The following is a 24,567-nucleotide window of genomic DNA, read 5'->3' as shown; positions in this document are numbered from 1 at the left end:
AATTAGTACCATTTCCAACTAATATCTTTCAAACAGTTTGTGATTTTTTAAAATCGATTCGGTAGGATGAGCTTAAATATGGACGAAAAGTTTAACACTTTTCTTCAAATTACAAAGAAACGGCTTGGAAGATTGTCGCACAAATCTGACAAACGATAGTTTTCATCGAAATACATCAAATGGCTTTTAAATTTCTGAAATCGGTTCAGTCGTGTTTCAGAAAACGTCGATGAAAGATCTAATTTTGACAAATGCCAAAAAAACGATACCAATTTTTGCAAACTTTGACGAATGTTCAAAGTTAAACCAATTAGACCACTAGAAGATTATAGTGTATACCGTCAAAAAATAATAATAAAAATCGTCGAAAAAAAATTTTTTAACACTTTATTACAAGAAAACGGCCCGGCCGATTTTTACCAAAAACTAATCAGCACGATTTCCAATCAATATCTTTCGAACGGTTTTTGAATTCAGAATTGCGGGCTAAAACGTGGACGAATTTTTTTTCACTTTTCTGCTGTTTATAAAGAAACGTCTCGGCCGATCGTCCCACAAAATTGACATACGATAGTCCTCGTCGAGATTTCGGCCCAGCCGATTTCGAGAAAACGTTGATTTACGGCAAAAAATCTGTTCACATACACACACACACATACTTTTTCCAAATTTGGTCTCATTCGATTCAGAATGGCTTGAAACGTCGAGAAAACATAAAATTAGCGAATCGAATTTTTGATGAAAACATAAACTTCTCCTTCTGGAAGTTAATAAAATATTCTTGAAATATATTATGAACTAGCTGACCCGGCAAACGTTGTTTTGCTAAATAAGGTATATTCTAAACAATTTATAGAGAATCAAAAATATTAATACTATAAGTGCATAAAGATGTGTTGTTTGATTGCTGTATACAATTAGATATTAAAAAAACCATTAACCCCATTAGTTTGTCTATATTTTGTCAATACAATCAAACTGCAAGTTTTATACACTTTCTATAGAAAACATCGTATAATCCAATCCGAGTCTTTTTTTTTGGTCTTTCGGCTTATTAATTCTATTTCAAGTTTTTCAGATTCTTTTTGGATTCTAGATTTTGTGTATAATTCTAAATAATACTACTAAGCTTATACAAAATTTTCAAATTTTTGCGAGGAGAGATAGAAAATGAATTAAGTATTTCTTCTTTGACCTGCTTTTTGAAAAGTTTCAAGTTACATTCGATAAATTAAAGTAAATTTAATAAAAAAAATATTTGTAGAGCAGTGCGAGAAACAAAGGTCCAATTTGACTTTGAGCAAATATAAACTATATTGTGGAAACCATAACAATTATATCACAACAAATAACGTATATCAAACAAACAATTATTTGACTACATTCAGTAAACTGACTTCTACTTCATCATTGTAGAAATGTGCTTTTTTGATGTCTTTCAAAAATTTGTTATCTAGACCTTTTTACCCTATAGGCAGGGTAACTTGTATTGGGCAGGTGGCAAAAGGTTTAAAGCCTTATTATAATTTTAAAGGTATTTTACACAATAATTACATTTTTAACTAATGCTAAAACTACCAACGGAAGAAAATACTTTTATTGTGGATTATCAAAGATTACTTTTTATCTCCCCCATTTCAAAGATTATCGTTTTCAAATCAAGGTTGTAGCTGGCTATACATCTTTTTTCCTCTACTTTCAAATATTGTTGTTAAATAATGCTTAACTTTACTGATTTTTGACACATCGGTGGTGGACCTTTTCAATCCCGGACCTTCATATATTACTATCTATTCTGCGATAAATTCTGGGAAATTATAACTGGAAAAATGTTATTCGACAAAATGCCCATTTGATCGATACCAAATTTAGGTTCTGAATTTAAATAACATAAATAAAAAATAATATAACCTAGAAAATGTTTTATAAATACCAATGAGTTTATAATTATACAAATGAGATTATTCAGAGCATCGTGTTTGAGAAAAACATGCCAAAAAGTGCATTTTCATATTATCATATCAAAAAAGTTTATATTTTGAGTCTCTAGTAACACTTGCGACCCGTTTACTAACGTTTTTGTATATAAATAAAACTACAAACAAAACTACTTACTACAAATTTATCATAATTAAATAATATTTGCGTAAAACATCCTATTAAACGTAATTGAACATCATCTGTCTAAAGCGTTTGACATTTCACGTAATTGCCACCGTCCATGGTTTATTTAAATTACGCTTCTACAAAAATTTTCAAATTAAAAATGTAAAATTTCTACGCGGATTTGGAATAATTTCTCACCTTTTGGACTTTCTCTGGATTGGCACGAATTTTTCAAGACTAAGACTAGCCAAATCAGTTTAGTCGTTTTCGAGTTTTACTTGGACATTTGAAAGAGAGCTCTATTTTTATATATAAGACTAGCTGACCCGGCAAACGTTGTTTTGCTAAGTTAGGTATTTCTAAGCAACTTCTACAGAATAAAAAAAAGAATACTTTATTTTAAGAGTGTAAGGATGTATAGTTTGAATGGTACCGACAATGAGGTATTATAAACACAATAAACTTCAAAGTCTACTTGTATAATAATAAATTATATAATTCAAAATAACAATATTCGTTTGACCATATTTTGTTAATACAATCAAACTGGAAGTTTTATACACTTTCTATAAAAATATGGTATAATTCAATCCAAGTCTTTTTTAATCTTTAGCCGTGGTCAATGTTCAGTTGGTCATTTGTGCCCCACACAGATGTAAGTTTTTAAAGTGTTGAATCCCACTCAAAATTAACATTACATTTTATAAAACAATTAAATAGTTAAAATTTATATTAAGGTCTCGTGAACTAAATCACAGTGCTCACAACCCAAAAAACTAACAACAAAACGAAATACTTTTGTTATGGATTTTCAAAGATTACCGTTTATCTCCTGATAGCAAACTCATAAGAATCAAGGTTATAACTGGTTATACATCTTTTCCCCTCTACTTTCAAATATTGTTGTTGAACAATGCTAAACTTTACTGGTTTTTAAGATATTGGTGGTGAATCTTATTAACCCCATATCTTCATATATTACTATCCATTCTTCGATAAATTCATAGAAATTTTTTCCAGTTTATTCTTCAAAATTAGTGGAAAATAACCATTAGTGAATTATATTTTACATTGCATTATCCAATGATTGTTGAAGTTCTTCATCTTTTTCAATTTGTAGAGTGATTCAATAAAACATGAACGATACCTGACTGTGTCTAAAATGCATAGATTTTGACATATCTATGGAAAGGAATACCTTCAGAATTGTACTCATTTTTCTGCTGTACTTGTTCTAGCACCCGAACTGTCCATACATTTAATTGAATGCGAGCATTATAATCAATTTTCAAAATATTTTATTCCAGAGAACTTGTAATTATGTGCATTGACATTTTTACAGATGTGTGTTCCAAAGTTATATTATCAACCTAATCTTCTTATTTAAGTAGTGGTCAGTTATATCTGGGAATAAGTTATTCGACAAAATGTCCCCTTTGATTGATTCCAAATTTAGGTTTTTAATTTAAATAATCTAAATAAAATAATAATATAATCTAGAAAATATTTTATAAATACTAATGAATATAAAATTATGCAACTAAGACTGAGCCCAATCCGTACAGCCATTTTAACGTTTTACCACGAATTGTTATATAGCTATATAAAATGGACATTTCTTCTTTATGAATTTGATTGAACATATGTACATGTACATTTTCAACATGAGTACATATTGTGATAAATTTTAATGTGCTTATTTTGATTTCTCTTTTTTGCAATCGTGTATTCAAATTAGTGGCATCTTTGTTATCACCATGACTTGTATGTAGTATGCTCGGGAAGTAATTGAGATTTTTATGAATATGATTTCTAAAATTACTATCTGTGTTATAATCCAATTTTCTTATTCATATCGCTGTCTATTATAACTTGCAATAAGTGATTAGACAGAAATGTCTATGGTGTCCCCTTCAATGAATTCCAAATTAAGGATCTCAATTTGAATAACCTAAATGCAACAATAATATAATTCATAAAATGTTTTGGTAACACATTATTCACAATTGTAATGAAAAATTTGTATTGCAAATAGATTGTACTGTAAATATTTGTAATGATTACTTCCATATCTAATTAAACTGCACTTATGTTGATGTCACATGTCATAGTGCGATCTTCATAAGCAATTTTCTAACAACTTTGTTTCCGAAGATCTTGTACTTGTATGAACACATAATTGAGATTTTTATGAATATGATTTCTAACATTACTATTACTATCTGTGTTATAATCCAATTTTCTTATTCATATCGCTGTCTATGGTGTCCCCTTCGATGAATTCCAAATTTAGGATCTCAATTTGAATAACCTATATGCAATAATAATATAATTCAGAAAATGTTATGGTAACACATTATTCACATTAAACCAATAAGTACTTGCACAGCACAGCGTTTGAAACAAATTTATTTATTTATTTTTTCATAAGCAAGCCTTAATCAATCAATAATAATAGTATTATTTCAAGCTGTTGATAAAAGAATACAAATAGGCAGTGAGCAAACACTTGAGAATTAAATAAAAACCTCATATAAAATCAAAATAAGCATTCTTATTAACATTTAAAAATATATAAATAATTAAATTTTAAAATTAAAAGAATAATACATAATCTGTTTTAAATTGTCAAAACCTTTTGACATATGAGTATACATAATTGTTGTCAAAAACTGCTGAGATGTGGCAAAAATTAAAATATTATAAGATATATTATATGGTTTGACTGATGAAGTCTGCGCATGCGTCTGCCAGTCTAAAATTCAATTTGACAAATTATTATTTTTTAACTAATGCAGTCGTGTTTTGTCTTACTTTAAAAATCACAATACAAAAAAATTACTTATTCAAAAAATTATTTAGAAGTTTCATTTTGTCAAAAAGTAATATGTTTGTCATTGGATACGGAATGTTTACTCAAGTCAATGAAGCGTTTTGGGTCTGAATCTTTGTACTGTGCTCTAATTTGTATGAAATTTTAGAATGAGATTCATCTTATTTTCATGTTCAAAATTGAAAATAATTTAGACTTCACCCATTTTCAGTGGTTGTATTCGTTTTCAAAATAACATCGGATATAGATAGAAAAACTAATTATAAGAAAAATATGTTTTATAATATTTTTCAAAAAACAAATACTTTTTACGTTACTGGCTACTAAAAATTTGTTGCTTTTTGGCGTTTTTCATCGTTTTTTACAGATATCTCCAAAAATATACATTTTAACGAAAATCATGTAATGAACAAAATTATATCAATTACAATCTTAATAAATTGGTTTTTTATAACGTGTTTTAGGAACTATATTAAGCTAAATATGAAAAAGCGCTATTTATTTCGTTCGAGATTTAATTATTGTATTTGAAGACATCTAACGGCCAGCTGTTACATTTTATAAATTCTCAGGGGTTTTATAGTCCTCAAAATCAGATATACAATTTGCACTATTGAAAATATTATTTTTTATATATCTTTTCGTTTCAAAGGTTTCTGAACATTCTGGCATATCTTAGAAAAAATGTATGTATGTGTATATGTGCATATGTGTGTATGTGTGTGTATGTGTGTGCATGTGTGTTTGCGGATACAAACCTTCGTCGACGAATTCGGGAACACGGATCAACCGATTTGAATAATTTAAAAAACATTCGATTCGTATTGATAAGGACACGTGCTGATTAGTTTTTAGCATAGACAGGTCTAGTCGTTTTAAAGATACGGGGCAAAAAGAATCAAAAATGGTAATTCAGTTTTTGAGAGAACGAAGCGTCCTATTTGAATAATTCAAAAAACATTTTATTTGTATTGACTCTCAATAAAAATAAATTAAAAAAGTGTCATTTGGCGGTCAAAAAGTTCATTGAACATATGCACATCAAATTAGTAGACATTTTATAGAATTTTTAATAATGTGTATACATTTTGTGTCATTTTTTGGGTTCGGTACCAAGATTTTTAATTTCAAAGTATAAAATAACCGATTTGAATAATTTAAAAACATTTCGAATATACGGGGCAAAATAGGCAAAAATGGTAATTTAGTATTTGAAAGAACAATGCGTCTGATGTGAATAATTCAAAAAGCATTTTGCTTGTGTAGACGGTATGCAAAAAATGTTTTTACGAAAAATTTCGTAATTTTGAAAATTCTCAGAAAAAAATCAAAATTCCAAACAAAAATCAAAGTTTCAAAAAATTCAAATTTTCGAAATTTTTCATCATTTTCAAAAAAACTAAATATTAAAAATTAACAAAAAAACGATTTCTTGAAAATTTTGAGAATATTTCGAAATTTTCAAAAAAATGGAATATATCCCCGCAAAAAAATTCAACATATTTATGCACCGTATCTTCGAAACGACTATGCCTACTTATGCCAAAAACTAATCAGCACGCCTCCTTATCAATAAAAACCGATTATTCAAATCGGTTGATTCTTGTTTCCGAAATAGTCGACGGAAATTTGTATCCGCTTACACACACACGCACACACTTACAAACACAAACACTTACAAAAAAAAACTTTCTCACATCAGAAATTAGATATTTTGTCGTAAAATATTATTATAGTTTTATCAGTTTTAATAAGTTACTTCTAAGTTAGTGAGCTGAGTGAACCTCGCCTCTGAGTGATTTTTTTTTAAATGTTTCCCATCAGAGGGGACATAGTGTCAAGCAATGCAACTGTCGATACAATTAGTGCATCAAATAATCTGAACACAGCGCTATGCCCAGGTTTGTCAGATGTAGCCCAAAACCCGCTATCAAGCATATGCGACGGTGTAAATAGTAAAGTAGAACCAATGGCTAAACCGTCAGAAATAAATTCAGAAAACGTCATTTTAAAATGAAATGAGTCATTGAAGAGCTTTGAATAATTGATAAATGAACTGCACATTATTATTAAATCAAAGTCAAACATACATAAAGAAGTGAAGATAAAAACAGGCAATATAGCGACTGTAATAAAAAGATTTATTGATTTAGACAATCAATGAATAAAGGAAATAGGCCGAACCATGGATGATAAGATTGAAGCAGTGATGAATGAAGTCCGAAGTAGTAAAATAGCCCCTGTAGAGAAAAGTGAAGGGCAGAGCACAAGCGAGGCCTCAAGAAACCGAAACTCACAAAATATAAGAAACAGTCAGATTAATGAGAAAAAAGGTTTACAAGACGGCAGTCAATCATAGAAATATGTAATGAAAAACAAATTGAGGAAAATGACTAGCATAAAGTTCAGCCAAGGAAACAAAAAAAAAGGAAGCAAGGGTACATCTGTCAGAACAGGACTCTAACCATAAAATGATAAAAAGCCATTGAACTTTTCCAAAACCAAATGCGTTAATGATCCGGCCTACTGAAAAAGTTAATTATTCCGAAATCTTACGTCGTATCAAACATGATGTCCCTGATGACCACGTAAATAGGACGGTAGACAAAATAAATAAAACCAGAAATGGAAAATTCTTGATAACCAATTCCAAGAAGAGCGCGGACAAGGGCCAAGGACTACAACGGATTAATGCAGGTGTGTAAGTAATTAGTAATGCAGGAGAAAATAATGAACACAAAAGCATGAAGATGATACAGCTAAGCATGAATCATTGTGATGCTGCACACGACTTGCTCATGTAGACGGTAAGAGAAATGAAATTTTTATTGCCCTTTCATCAGCACTTTACGAACAACTACATGAGTGCCCATGGAAAACGAATAGTACCACCAAAGCTGTTATATGGTCCTGTGGCAAATTTTGTTTCCAGAACGCCGTTAACAATAGCAACGCTGGATTTGAAGCATCATCATTAGATGGCATACATCTATACAGCTGTTACGCTCTATCTAGTCTTTCTTTGTCAGATTTTGTTGATTTCTTAAATCGTCTAGTAGAGGATGCAAAACGACACCACCCCGTACCAATAGCCGGTGACTTTAATGCATGGGCGGTAGACTAGGGAAGTAGGTAGACTAATGCAAGAGATAAATCACTTTTAGAAGCCTTTAATGCACTTAATGTTGTTTTACTAAATAGCAGTTATAAGCCTACCATTGACAAGGGCAGTGCAAGCTCAATAATAGACCTTAATTTTATTAGCAATAGCCTCGTCAGATAAAATTGCAATTGGGAGTTATTAGATATCTAGTGACCACAATGCAATCAGGTGGGAAATATCAACGAATAGAAACATTAGAAGACACGTAAAGATGTCTAAAGTCATTGGGTGGAAAATCAAATCTTTTGATAAAAGCGCTATGAGAGTTGCCTTAAATTGCAAACCTATAATTTCCGAATTAGCCTGTGATATCAGTATGACTCGTAAGCATGGCATAAATCAAAGACATTCTGCGCACTGATGAACTGAAGAAATCAGCATTCAATCATTTCGTAAAGAGTGCCACAAGAAAAGAAGGATCTCTCAGCGAAAATATAGTCTCACAAACTTTGCACAACTGGTAGTGAAATATAAACAGGCAACTAAATAAAGCTACCAAAGATAGTAAAGTTAGGTGCTGAAAAGAATTTCTGGATGAAGTCGAGGAAAACCCATAGAAAAACTCTTTTCAGATTGTAATGTCTCACCTCAAAAGCCAGCCAATGACTTCACGAACTTGCCCACAACTAATGAATAAAATAGTAACTACTTTGTTCCCACAGCAACCTAAATTAAACTACCAGGTAACTCATGAAGAGCTGAATAATATTCGACCTATAACACTGCAAGAACTGATGGGAGCTTATCATCGGGTTGGATATAGTAAGGCACCGGAATTAGATGGAATTCCTAATATCGCCTTAAAAACATCAATAATAACATTTCCGACAATGCGAATAATACAGGTCTAGAAGAAGGGGTTTTTCCACGAAAATGGAAACAGCAAAGATTAGTGCTTTTTCCCAAAGGAAAAAAAACTCCAGATGAACCATTATCCTACCGTCCGATAGGCATGTTGGATACAGCAGCTAAAATTTAGGAAAAAATTACCAAAGAATAGATGCTGTAGTTGACCCACTCCTATCAGGCAATTAGTATGGTTTTCGCAAAGGACGATCAACTATCGTTTGAATTGCTGGAACCAGATGGAAGAGGGTGCGAAGAAATACTTTCTTGTAGCTACATTGGATATAAACTTGGTAGTTAATACCACTTAGAAAGCAATCGCTGGAACCAGATGGAAGGGGGTGGGAAAAAGTACTGTCTTGTTGCTACATTGGATATAAAAAATGCTTTAAATACTGCAAACTGGGATTGCATTATGAATGAACTCCGTGACAAGAACGTGCCAGTATACTTCTCGTGCAATATAGTCGCAAGCTACTTTACAAACATAATTCTAATGTACGATTCATGCGATGGTACAGAAGAATATAATATAACAGGATGTGTGCTGCAAGGCTCTGCTCTAGGCCCTTTGCTGTGGAATATTATGTATGTTGGCCTTTAGAGACCTGAGATTGCAGCATATGGGAAACTAGTAGCATACGCAGACGATGTTGCCATAGTTGTCTCCAAACAAATTGATGAGATCGTAAGTCTATTTGATATAACATTAAATAACAATAAATTGATAATCGTTAGATGGGAACTGTGAACCTACAATTAGCACAACAAAAAAGTGAAGCTGTTCTTATGACGAATAGAAAAACAATAAAGACCATCAAGCTAAAGATAGGAAATCTAGAGATTGCGTTAACACGTCGCATCTGTTGCCTTGGCGTAATGCTTGATGCTCGATTGAATTTCGATCACCAGGTAGAACACGTTAGTTGTCTGAAATTGCTTGCGCATTTCGCACAACATCGGAGGAAGCAGTGTGCGTTATAAGGCGAGGAACTCTGACTATCTTAGTATTAGCAGAGGAGAGACGGACAATTTACCATCGAAGACATCAACAACTGAATCCTGAAAAGTTGAGATTAGAAAAACAGCATTGACCGATGGCAGAAACTGTGGGATGTCGCGGTGAAGGGTAGATGGACGCATCGTCTCATGCCAAACATCAAAGTCTAGCTAATTGTCAAGCATGGAGAAGTAAACTATTATACTACACAAATGCAATCTGGGAACGGCTTTTTTCAAGCCTACCTACACCGCTTCAAGCACGATAGCTCGTCGGATTGCCCATATTGTTTGGGCGGAATCAAAGATGCTAAGCATTTGTTCTTCGTGTACCCACGATTTGATGCTCTACGGGACTATGTGGAAAAAATATCGAGGCAAAAAATTACTCCAGGTACAGTTGTTGAAGTGATGCTGACAACTGAAGCTGCTTAGAAGGCCATAGACTTGCCTGAATATTATTCCTGAATGTTCAGAAGAGTTAGAAACGTAAAGATATATACAAATTTTCATTTTCAATTTTTCTGCGAGTACTATAACCAAATGCGGGCGCACGCCTTAGGGAGCCCAAAATTGAGTTTCGGAACTTAAATTTATAATATATTATTTACATTTTTTATTATGTATATAAAATTTAGAATACTTAATAAATTATAATAAACAATTTAACTTAACTAGGGATACGGAGACATAAAAAGCATATTTGTTTTGCAATGTTATATCAGTAGAAACAAATAACCAATTTATAACAGTAATTGGTAAATAACAGCTCTGATTATTGCTTAATCTACATATTCAATTTTTTCTTTGTTTGAAGTTACCGTGAAATCGAAAAAGAAATTTTTTTTTTTCGCAAACCTGCGAAAGTTTAATTAATTATTGGGCATTATTGACAAAAAATTGCAAGCTGATTTAGTTGAAACATAACTTGTTGAAAAATATAAACAAATTATAATCGCAAAAATGAAAAATGGGTAGTCAGTGCTTAGAAAATGCATGTTTATTCCGAGAAATTGTATAGTAACTTTTGTTTTTGTTGCAAATGTTTCTCATCTGATGAACTTTGATTGTTGAAGACATGCGTGGTTAGGGTTATGGAAATGGAACAAATATGAAAAGTGAAAGCAAAATTTACTTTGTAATGAAAATCTTAAGTTTCTTTTTATACCTAGTGGTGCCCATACTCTGAATTTAATAATTATTAACTACGCAGAAATAACACATATCAAACATAATTATTTTTTATAGTTCAATAAATGTGTAGTTTCTTTGCATGTTTTACTGATTTTTTTACAATACCTCTAAAATACGTTAAAGATTTAACTTTCAAACAACAATCTGATTCTCTGAATATGACAGGAATGCAAAGATGAATAGAGTTCGGCTCTCACGATATCAATAAGGAAAAGTTTGTAAATATTGAAAATTTAAATTAAATTAAAATTTAAAAAATCTTACACAAAATACGAGTGTTGTGACTGAAAATTAAAAGCTAGTTGTTTAGCTCTCTTGGCATGATATGCTCAATAGAATAAATCGCACAATAAATAACCCAAGTTTCAAAACCCAATTCTTAATGTTGCACATACGGCAAAAATAATTGAAAATTTAAAAATATTTGATTATAATTAATCAACCCGCAAATCGCCTCGATTTTCTAATTAAATTTAAAATCAATGTATATTAAACTGTTTCTACTTCTATATTATATTTAATGTTTTGTGTAGTAAATTCAGAATAATTAAAAATGAAGGCGATGATGCGAGTGAATTGATTATGATTGTCATTTGTTTTTCAGTGAAGTGTCAATAGAATTTGTGAAATAAGTAATAAGTCCGGAATTGATTCTAAATCTTGCCTTTTTAAAGGCACCGGACTTAATACTTACAAGGTAATATACACCTTGTTCAGTGTTCTAAATTTTAAAGGTGAACGTGCCTTTTGCTGACTCCTCTTTCCAAACACTGGGTCGGTGTTGGTAATGGTTAGAGGATAAGCGCATTTTAGAAAGTGATTTTTCTAAATTTAACTTTTTTTAAGTACTTTTGATTTATTTTCTTAAAATCAGTGCCGAGTATATTGAAGAACCCAAGGATATTCCCAGACAGAAGCCTGGGAAGAAGATCAAAATGAGCATGGAGGTGCAGACCAGCGGTGCCCTCAAAAACAAATTCAATGCACTATCGGACCGATCGGACATGGATACAGACAGGGAGTTGAACGAATACAGAAAAGTGTCACGGAGAAAGAGAGCTAAGAAGAAGGAACCGGAGGGAAATGTTGGACAGCAGCCATCCGAGTGTGGCACTAGAGAATCACCGCAAAAGTTAAGCAAACCACTTGAGAAAATTCCACCCATCATCATCAAGGCAAACTTAGAATTGAAAACAATAAAGTACATCCGAGACACAACTAAGATCCAATTTAGATATCAGTTTTTCAACACGCATTTACACAAAAATTTTACAGACACAATTCAGGAACACGAGCAAGTTAAAAAAGTATTGAGAGAATGCCATTACCAATTCTACACATACTCGATGAGAAAAGATTTGCCTAAGAAAATAACAATGACTGGACTTCATCCTTCGATACCCGAAGCTGAAGTTTGCGAAGACCTCTTATTGAAAGGAGTTAAAGTCAGACAAGTGATACAGATCAAACGAAAGTTATCGGATGGCAGCCAACATAAGCTGCCCATATGCATTGTCTCTCTGGAGAAAGATCAAGACATGTCGGAGCTGAAGCAAATTAGTAACATTGGAGGGCACATCGTCTCTTGGGAGACATACAGGTCACAAAATAGGGCTCTACAGTGTCACAACTGTTTGAATTTTGGACACACATCGTACACCTGCGATATGAAGTACAGGTGTATAAAGTGCCTCGAGATGCACGCGCCAGGTGCGTGCAAGAAACTACTAACCGAGGCACCGATGTGTGTCAATTGTAAGAAAGAACACCCGGCGAACTATTCTCAGTGCACCGCACTTCTTAATTTCATCGAGAAAAAGGAAAACGATACTCTCAAGAGACGAAAAGTATACGTGCCAGCTCCAACACCAATGCCACTGACAAGAAGTTTCTCGTCAGCTCTAAATCCGACAAACACCGGCCCTAACTTCAAACCTGATTATCCTCAACTCCCTGTCCCACGGACATCATACCGACCTCCGCTCCAGTCCACACTATCACCGGCCCGGCCTTCACCATCACCAAGACCAGCACCGATCCGGCCACCATCAACGGTCGAGTTTACAACCAACCAGCCAGATCCAGATCTCAACACTCCGGAAGGACTCTTTGCTGCTATGGGCGAGATCAGGAAACTATTTGCGGATCCCCAGGTAAAGCAAATTTTCAGTGAGCTATACAAACTGACAAAAACACTAAACACTAACATGACTTATAACGACAAATACACAACAATTTTGAACTTTCTTACATCATCACCATAAACCTATCGCAAGACTTACAAATAATGCATTTCAATTCTAATGGACTTAAAAACAACATTGACGAACTGAGACAGACGATAACAAAATACGATCTGGACATAGTACTGATTAACGAGACACACCTAAAACCTACGGACAGACTCTATATGAACAATTACAAAGTTTACAGAAACGACAGACAAACGGACGCACGCGGATGGGGCGGCACTGCGATTTTGATTAAGTCTAACATCAGACACGAGCAAGTGCCAAACCTGACAGCGGGCGGTTCTGAAATAACAGCTATTAATGTATACAAGAGAGGTCAAAAAGTAACCATAATATCGATTTACATCCCGGCAAGCAGACTAGAACATACGGACTTACAAAGACTACTGGACTCGAACAGATTTGTACTTATGGCAGGAGACTTTAACGCACAACACACATCTTGGAACTGTAACTTCAACAACGCGAACGGAAACAGACTTTACGAATACCTGACCGAACACAACACCACAGACGCACAACTACATTATCCTGACACGCCGACCAGATACGCGACCGTACAGACGCACCATCACAGTACGATCGATTTGGCATTGACAAAAAATCTACACGTAACATCCGAACCCATAACAAGAACACTTTTCAACTCCGACCATAATCCAGTTTTCATGACCATTTCAGATAGACTAGACGTCGACCAGACTCCCAAACGCAAATTTTTAGATTACACCAGAGCCAACTGGCCAATTTTCAGAGACATCATCATAGACAACACACGACACACTATGCCAATCGATAACAACACTGACATTGAGGAGGCTGTAACACACCTTACACTGACAATCACAGACGCCGTACAACAGACTATACCGACACTAGACTCAAGAACAACACCAGCCAACGACTTGCCAGAACACATTTTATTGAAAATACAACTTAAAAATCATACAAAGAAACTGTGGCAACGTACCGGTGACAGACTACTCAAGGAACATGTTAACAGACTGACAAAAATTATATCCAATGATATACGTGACCACCGAAATAACACTTGGACCAAAAGACTCGAGAACATAAATACTGACCCACACAAAATTTGGCAGACAGCAAAAAGACTGACGCAAAAACCAACATCCATACCTCCACTCAAATTAACAGACAACAATTACGCAACGACACCAGCAGACAAGGCGGAAATATTGGCAAAAAACTTTGAGAACATCCATAAACAAAATGCCAATATGTCAAACGCAGACCTGAAACAAGACGTACACGAGACAATTCAAAACTTCACTGACCTCCACAGGGACAAAGACTTACGAATAGACCTTGCCACAGTTTCCGAAATAAAGACAATAATTAAAAAATTACCGAACAGAAAAGCACCAGGACCGGACGGACTACAAAACATAATACTTAAACAACTGCCGACGAACGCCTACATTATACTTACCCGGATAATAAATAGAATAATGATAAAAGGCTGCTTTCCCGCTTCTTGGAAAACCTCCACCATATTTCCAATAGTGAAGCCAAGGAAACAGCCAGACATACCACAGAACTACAGACCGATCAGCCTCCTCAACACAATGAGTAAGGTAGCCGAAAAGGTACTACTCAAAAGACTTAACAAACACATAAGACACAACAAAATTATACCTGACACACAATACGGATTCAAAGAACGACACTCCACACACACCCAAAACTCATAGAGAATACAGTTCTCAATTTCAACAGACGAAACCATACCGGATTGGTGTTACTTGACTTTGAGAAGGCGTTTGACACCATCTGGATGGACGGACTTGTACATAAACTTATCCAACTCAACTTTCCACCTTACATAACGAGAACTTTACACTCATACCTCTCAGACCGTAACTTCACCGTACAAGTAGACAACGGACTTTCGACGGTTAAACAAGTGACGGCGGGAGTACCGCAGGGCTCGATCCTGGGACCGTCCTTGTTTAACGTCTACATTCACGACATACCCACTGACGCCGACACAACGTTACTGACGTTTGCTGACGACACTGCCATATACAAATCATCACGATCACCGACGCTACTGACTACAAAGATACAGACACACATAGACAAGCTGACCGAATATACTGACAAATGGCAGATCAGAATCAATCCGCAAAAGACGGAGGCAATTTTATTTACAAAGAGCCGAAATGCCACGACTAGACTGACTGACTTGGTCAAAATTAAAGTATTGGACTGTGAAGTTGAGTGGTCGAAGGATGTCAAATATCTTGGTGTGACCCTGGACCATAGACTCAGCTTCACAAAACATATTAATACAAAAATTGGACAGGCTTACGGGATGTTAAATCTACTGAGACCTCTCCTGAACCAGAACAGCCCGCTAAGCGTGAAGAACAAGCGAACACTTTACTTGACACTAATAAGACCGATACTGACATACGCCGCTCCGGCATGGAACGCGACGACTAAGACTAACTTACGGAAACTACAGACATTACAAAACAAGACACTACGACTCGTACTTAACAAAATAAGGGACCCACTGACTAGACATTACTACTCTTCAATACATACACAAACAGACTGACGTACCGACCATACTAGACTATATAAAAAAGCTCACTGAAAATTTTTATCTAAAATGTGGGGATCATCCTAATGTTAACATCGCGGGCCTCGGCCAATACACAAGAGACGATATTTGGTATGGCAATCACGCCATGCCAAAATATATACTGATCGACCCATAGCGGCAATTGATACTTGGATGAGAATAAATCTTTTATTTTGTTTTTCTTTTTATTTGTATAATTAATTATTATTATAAATATTGCTTTGTGGTTTTTTTTTGGGAGAAAAAGTTTCTTTCCTCTTTTTTGCCACACGATTTGTTACACATCTCACTGTGTTCACAATATTAACTGTATATTTTTAGATCAATTATGTAATATAAAATACCCATGGGTAGTAAAATATGTGATAACTAACAATGCAAATGTATGATCAACTATTGAAATAAATACTTTTTGTCTGTCTGTCTGTCACAAATAATTAAAAATTATTTTTTAAAAAATATATAAATATTTATGTAATTTTTTGACTGTTAAAACAGTTAAAATTAATAGGAAGAGGGGCGCTAGATAAAATGTTGCATGCAGGCGCTAAGACCATGACTATAACCTACCCTACGGTTAGTAGGGCAAGTTATAATGTATATCGAGTTATTATTAAAAAAATGTAATTTAGATATTATTACCAGTAAAAACAATTAATATACAGTACGATATAATGAAAAATTATGGGCAACATTCTGGAAGCAATTATTTTGAGTAAAAAAATCCAAGGTGTGTAAATCTAATTGTACCTTTCCGCAGATACTATTAATCAATTCTTTCTCAATTTGTAATACTGTTTAAAAGACTGCAATTTCCAATACGTATAAATTACGTTACAAATTACAAATGCAGATGATGAATATTTGTGTGATGAATTTGGACTATATTCGCTAGTGGTGCATGGCATCGTGCCTTAAGTGAAATTGCTGAAACTTCCCGTACAAGAATTTAATATTCGAGAAAAAAAATCAGTAATTAATTAATATTGATCAATGATCAATGACAATTGCTTTAAACATTTTCAAATATGCATTTATAATCACTATATATTTTATCGTTCATAAAATATACAGTGACGATGTTTACGCTCAAAACACTTGAGAAAGTTTACATTTATGCGCCGAATAAATCCATCTAAGGATATATTTCTTACGATTAGAATAACGAAATTGAAATATTTTCAAACTGGTTGGTAAATTTAAAATTCATATTTGAAGTATAAAACTTTGTATATTTTTGGAAAATAGGAAAAAAAAAATCTGAAAATTTTGAAATGTGCTTGAACTGTATAAGTAAACTTTAAAAATTAACAATCTTGGTACGGAAGCCAACAGAATTGTAAAAAAATTAGTACTAATTTTTGAAAATTGTATCAAATATCTGATAATTTGATGTGCATATGTCTAAAGCCGGCCGCAGACATTACTTTATGAGTGTGCAACTGAGTGAATGCGCAACCAAGCGTATTTTCACAGTGCCCGCAGACGGCTCGAATTTTGGTTCAAGTGTTTGCTCATGCATATCAAGCGTACCAACTAAAGCCGGCCACAGACCTAACTGTATATATGTGGAACTGAATGAATACGTAACCAAGCGTATTTTCACAGTGGATGGATCAAATTTTTGCTCAAGTATTTGCGCAAGCGTATCAAAAATGTCAACTAAGAAACGTCAAAACATAACATAAAAATATATTTTTTTTAATAATTCATATATTCACAGCATCAGAAGAAAATTCAAAGAGTTCATGGGGCTAATTTAAATACTTTCAAATACTGATAACTTTATAAATGTGAATTATTTATTCACAAAGTAATACAAAAACAGAACATGTGCTGCCACACGCGACCAACAAATGAACTTGCTGACCTGAATGATTGCCCAAAAAACATCCCACAGACGCAACAGAACATGGCCGGTAATCTTCGAACAAATGTCTGTAACAAGGATTTAGTTAGAGCCCCTGCCACCGGTCGCGCTCTTGTGCCCGATCTTTCACTCATCGGATAGGAAATTCTACGCGGGCAATAAAATAATCTTCGAAAACGTTCGATCGTGTTGGTTTGCATTTGATTGGTTAAATTCAGTTGCGTTAGAAGTTGCGTTGCAATAAGTGATTAGTTTTATTCAGTGCGAGTAGTGTTAGAAGAAAAGCCAATAAGTCCAAGTGCTACGATTCCAGAGTGCAATAATACCAAAAAAATGCCAAAATGCATGTATTACCTGCGAGAAATGACAATGTACGTAAAAAAAATAAAATAGCCAAACAATGGTGTTCATATAGACGTTTCTCTTTACCGCTTTTCACGTTCAGAAGAATATTTAAAGGGTACTCCGCTCGACGTGATAGCGCTGCTTTTGGCATTCAAATTAATGGCGCAAAATTTGAAATGAAAATTAATGAATTTTAGTAATTGGGTATTTGAAACTGAATTTGTTATTAAAATCGTATTATGTTTTGTAATAATACAGTAATAACAAAAATATACTAGATAATATTATATTATAATAAATATACAATTAAATCGAAATATAAATCAACAAATACACTGTCGATTTATATATAATAGACATTACATCTAATCTACTGGAATAACTTCTACACTTTTCTACTTATTAATATAAATATTTAGTGAATAATGCATTATAGCGTTAGTTCATTACATCGTCTGTCATTCTTAACTCTCAGTAACTAATAATCATCCCGTGCAAAATTTGACATTCTTAAGCAATTCATTTTCTCTCAAGTATATTCATGTTCGTGTGAAGTGGTAATCCAATTTTAAACAACTGGAAGATTTCAATTTGTGTAATATGTCTTTCCTGTAGAATGTAGAACCTTATACTTGATTTCATACATAATTTGCTTCTTTCCTTAAAGTGTATTATGATTAGACTAATGTGTCAATGCACTACGTAGTAATTATGTTCTGCTGAAGCTGTTCTATTCATATTGTCAAAGAGCTATGCATTTGAGAGCACTTCCTAATGAAATCTTCATTAACAAATATACTAACACAAACAAATAAGAATCGCCATTTTGTAAACGGACACAAAAATAACACTGACGTTTTTAGTAACCAACATAAAACATTTGATAATACTTTTTCATCGGCTAACTTGCGCCAAATTAGCGACTACAACGGGAACCCTAAGTAGCCCTTCTGAATGAGAATTTTGTTCTGAGATAATAGTCCCTGATTCAAATCGGCATAGATAAACAAGTGCGAATCGTGTACTCCGTTCTCTCAAAAATTGAATTACCGTTTTTTGGCACTTTTTACCCCGTATCTTTGAAACGGCTGGACATGTCTCGACCAAAAACTAATTAGCACGTTTTCTCATCGATAGTAATCAAATGTTGTTTGAATCATTCAAATCGGTTGGTTTGTGCGCCTAAAATTGTGGACAAAATATTGTATCCAAACATCCACACACATCAATTTTTTCGAAGGTATTCAGATACTTTCATAACGTGAAAATATGCAAAAAATTTCAATTTCATGTAAATGCATTTACGGCTGTGCGTAAAAGCCTGTATTTGTATGCCAATACGATTATATACCTAAATAACATAGCATTACATTATTATGTTTCATTAAATTATGTTATATTATATGTTGTAACTGTATAAATTTAACTAAATATAGTCAATTAGCTTGAATATATAAATAAATATGTAATGTATTTTATTATTAGGATTACGACGCTCAAGATCTGCAAGAATTCGAGCAGACTATTTTGCGGGGAGTTGATTATGAAGCGGATGGAAAAATCAATAAGAAGGAGCTAACAATGATCCTCTTGGCACTGGCTAAATATAATCAAGAAGATGATACCCATGTATAAGAAGTAACTATAATCATTAAATTTCACCGAATTTCACAGAAAAATATTGTCAAGAATACAATAGAATGATAAATATATTAAAAATTAACTTTTATTCTCATATGAAACACTTTAAGAAAAAAAGACCTTAACTGTTCTGTAAAAAACAATATGAAAAAAATATCACGTTTGCAAATTATGAACATTTAAGTGCAATAAGAACTTTGGTGCAATAATGGCCATTTTTCGATTATTGTGGTTAATTCTTATCAATTTTATTTATTAAAATTTCAAATTTCAAATCGTAACCGTGAATAACATTTCTAGGATCACACTGTTATCATCACAGTAAAAATTCATATGTTGAACTTATATATTAAACTTATTCAATTCACTATTATCGCTTTACTAATTTACATTTATTTGTGTCAATCAGTCTTACATTTTTGCTCCTAAGCATAAGTTAAGTGTTATATAATATTTAATTAAATACATTTCTCAATCATAAATCGGTGTTGATTTAATAATGTACTATATGTAATAACATAGCTGCCAAATAACTTGTGGCAAAATATTAATCTAATAGAATATATAGATACAATATATTTTAATTCATAAATAAGCAATCTGTAAATTCCGTAAAATTTCTATATAATAAAATGCTGTTATTAGTATTAAACTTTCAATGATATTTATTGACGTCCTGTTAGATTTGTACGAGTAACATGGGTGAAAGGCTTTTGTTAAAAGCATCAAAACTAGCAATCAAAATTAATTGAGAATTTATATAATTATTAAACCAACAAAGAGCGCCAAAATATAGTTTGGATAAATTTTGATGATAAGATTAACAATTATATACTCATTTATATATAATAAACGAATATAATACTGTGCGACAAAAATGGCACTTTTATTCTTTTTCTTGGAACTTTTTTTTTTAAATCAACTTAAAATTACACGCCAATTTCAAATATAATTTCCATTTTTCCGTAACAGCTCTAGTTTTTTATCAAAGTTTAACAAATAACTAAGAGTTATATCTGCTCTTTTTGTTATGGATTTAACTGTAAGACCTTGTGTGCATAATTCAGATAGTTTTTGTTACATCTGAGGTTAATATGTTTTTGACAAATACCAGACACCTGTGTCGAACTGCGTAAAGGCATTGTATCTCTACCTCTTTAAAACCGAATTGTGCAATCAAGACAAATCATGGATAATTCGTACTACGTAAAAAAGTAGTGTTATATGTTTACTTCATTATCGAAAAAGAAAAAATGCTACATTTACAATAACCTCGTTATTTAGAAAAAAACCTTAGAAACACCCCGACGATTGTTTATTCTGGATGGTAAATATCAATGAAATAAATTCAGGCAATAGAAGCAAATCGTCATAAGCCACAACCTCAATGGTATTGAGGTCTACTTATGAACAGCTACATGACACCTATCCATGTTAATAATGAACAGCCTAGAACCATCAACATATCCTGTCTACCATGTAATGGATTTAGAAACCAACGTTAAAATAGTTGACAGGAAGATATAGAAACTAATATATTTGATGTAATTGATATCAGAACGGAATTTGAAAAATGTTGGAGATATTAGCGAAGAGAAGGGCAGGAGCATTCATCAAGACATCAGGATCTTCGAGGAGCGATATCAAGGAAGGTCAGACTTTTACTTGATGGCTGGCATTTGTTTAAACGTCTAAAAATCATTTTAAAAGAATTTTGAAGGCATATATATATATATATATATATATATATATATATACATACATATTTGAAAATTCTTGAATTTGATGTTGATATAATATGTTTTATTTGAGTTGAAAAGTCGGGCGTTACATCAATAAAAATAGTATGAGGGTTTTTAAAAATTTATTTATTTAAAATCCATACGTTTCGGCTAGCATCTTAGCCTTCATTCAGTGGTAATCAATTTAAAATTTTGTATCCTAATGTAACATATAAAACTATTATTAATCCATGGTATGAGTATGTGCACATTGATAAAATATATATTTTTTAACATCACAGATGGTAAAATACACAAATAAACATGATAACGTAACAAGTTGTCGAAACTATGTATTTACTGTGCGGAGTTTAAGATAGAAAATCTTTTCTATCTTAAACTATCACGGCTGGACTGACTTTTGCTAAAAACTAATCAGTACATCTCCCTATCAATAAGAATCAATTGATTTTAGAACTATTTAAATTTGTTGATCCGTGTGCCCGAAAATGTAAACAAAAAATTGTATTCATACATATGTGCACACTCACACACGCATACACACACATCAAAACGTGAACAAATGCAAAAAAAATTGATTTTGTTTTTTTGACGATTACACTAAGTTACCTTAAGGAAAGTTAACAAGTGCTAATATGTTAGGTCGATAATCTCTAACGTCTACAGTTTAAGCCACGTTTCGATCTTATCTATGTGTTCTTGCAGTAGCTGGGTAGCGGTGTAGAAGTTTTCATGCTGACCAATAATGCATGAAATAATATGTGTTGTATATTTTATTGTAATTTGAAGTGAAACTGATACATTGGCATATCTCCAAAACTAGAGCTGTTAGCTACAAATTTCTGTTTTTGTTTTTGGCATCAGCGTCCTCGAATTACTTAAAAACCATCATAACACCTCAGGAATTTTTTTTAGTGTCGCGCAGTGTTATGAGCAAAAGCTTAATATGATGTATTTATATTGTTAAGTACTAATTATTGTTGTTGTTGATGTTATTGATAATACTATGCTATATACAATACACACAAACACACACACACACACACACATATATATATATATATATATATATATATATATATATATAAAATTTTACTGTAATGGTGTATGTGAATATACTCCTCCTAAACGATTATTTGGATTTTGATAAATCTTTCTGAAGTTTGTTAAGGATTTTTTTAGGATGTATATGATCATAAAAATATAGTATGTTAAGAACTATTATGTATTTATATTAATATTTTATGTTTATCGCATTTTTATTGAAATATGTTTGTAATTTAATCTTGTATGTTCGTACCATTTTTATAAAACTTTTATAAATCGACCCTTAACCGACAATAAGGGTCGAATCAGGTAAAACTGATTAATATTGAGCGGTGGTTAGTTATGTTTGAACGGCCGACAAGGACAGATTAAAAATATCAACACCAAATAATGTAAGTTACAATTTAAAATAAAATCAATATATCTTAAAAAGTGTTTGTTTTTACATATCAAGAAGAGAAGCAATGACTAATATCTCCTCATTTGGTGGCAGCTAATTACGATACCTACTCCGAAATCAATAATGAAATAATGAAACAAATGTGTGTCTGAAAACAAACTTCAACCAGTGAATTCAAAATTAAGTGTTAATATATCATAATTGTGGTGATAAAATTGGCGCGTTTCTAAATAATAAACAAAATATAATTTCAAAAATAAAAAAAAAAACTTGTTCATATTGTCAAACGGACAGTCGGACGGAAAACGCAAAAACAGAAGACGCATCTAATAAAAACTAAATAAAGAGCAACCAAATAAACTCGCCCGGGCCCGTTCCGGGACGGACATTTTTGTAAGCAAAGATTCTAAATTAAATTTTAATTACACCTGTGATTCTGTAATTTTTCAATTGTTAGACATGCCAAATAATTTTAATAATTTTTTATTAGATAGCGGTAGTGATATTTCATTAATCAAACTTCATGCTATAGACAAAGATACTCTTGAATATCCGGATAAAAAAAAATTTAACTAATTGGAATCACGGCGAATTCACTTATCACTCATGATGTCTCTTATATTAAGCTAAAATTTTCAGATCAAATTGTAGAACATCCTTTTCAAGTAATATTAAATCTTCCTATAAAATATTCTGGCATCATCGGTGAAGAGTTTTTGATGAAATTTAAGGCTAATATTAATTACGACTTAATATCATTTTCTCTACAATTCAATTATCAAGTAATTACAACGCCATTAGGGTAGGGCGGGGCTAGTTGAGCAAATTTTTACTTAAACGGATGTAGCACCCCAATGAAAAGTCTCAATAAATTGCTATACGGCTCAATGGATTTGTTGTTTATCGCTTAACAAAAGTGTTAATACTATTTTTTGGTAATATGTAAAATTTAAAAGCTACAGCTGTTTAAATGCAAAAAGTCAAGTATGCTCAATGTACCCCATAGGTGGGGCAAGTTGAGCACTAAGAAAGTATAATGAAATCATAGGTTCAATGTCGATTAGTGATGAAATAAAATAAGTTTTTAATAACCAGTTCTATATTTATAGTCTTTATTGACAGAGAAAACAAAACTTATAATAATTTGCTTTGAATAACTAACGAAAAGTAGAATCAACAAAACAATATCGTATCTTAGGAATTATTTTACCATTATTTTCAGTATTTTTGTTTAAAATCATTATTTCTTTATATTATTACTCATAGAGTTAGCTTAAATCTTAAAAATAATAATTAATTTCTGGAAGTTAATGGTAATTGTCTTAGTGACAGAACAAGTTTAGGCACTATGCTCAACTAACCCCAACTCCGAATTTCACAATAAAAGTGAGTTTATAAAAAAAACGTGAGAATTATACCCAGAATCTCTGTGCATATTAAAAGTAGTATAAATATATGGAAGAATGCCATTTACCTGATTAAAAATAAATAACATTTGACTAAACCAGACGAAAA

General features: G+C 32.5%; 1 protein-coding gene across 1 annotated transcript in view; it reads left to right on the top strand.

The window, feature by feature from the left end:
• Positions 1 to 19,857, top strand: part of LOC113371423 (calbindin-32) — a 318,213-nt gene extending 298,356 nt beyond the window's left edge. Inside the window, exon 12 of the mRNA XM_026612052.1 lies at positions 19,708 to 19,857. Coding sequence (XP_026467837.1) covers positions 19,708 to 19,857 — 150 coding nt within the window. The remainder of the gene's footprint in view (positions 1 to 19,707) is intronic.
• Positions 19,858 to 24,567: the final 4,710 nt, after the last annotated feature.

The sequence above is a fragment of the Ctenocephalides felis genome, unplaced genomic scaffold (genome assembly GCF_003426905.1).
Source record: "Ctenocephalides felis isolate EL2017-DRISC unplaced genomic scaffold, ASM342690v1 CF-g0.4_SCAFFOLD_01492, whole genome shotgun sequence".
NCBI classification, from domain to species: Eukaryota; Metazoa; Arthropoda; class Insecta; order Siphonaptera; family Pulicidae; genus Ctenocephalides; species Ctenocephalides felis.
The sequence above is the reverse complement of the archived record's forward strand: the minus strand, read 5'-3'. Positions and strand labels throughout refer to the sequence as shown.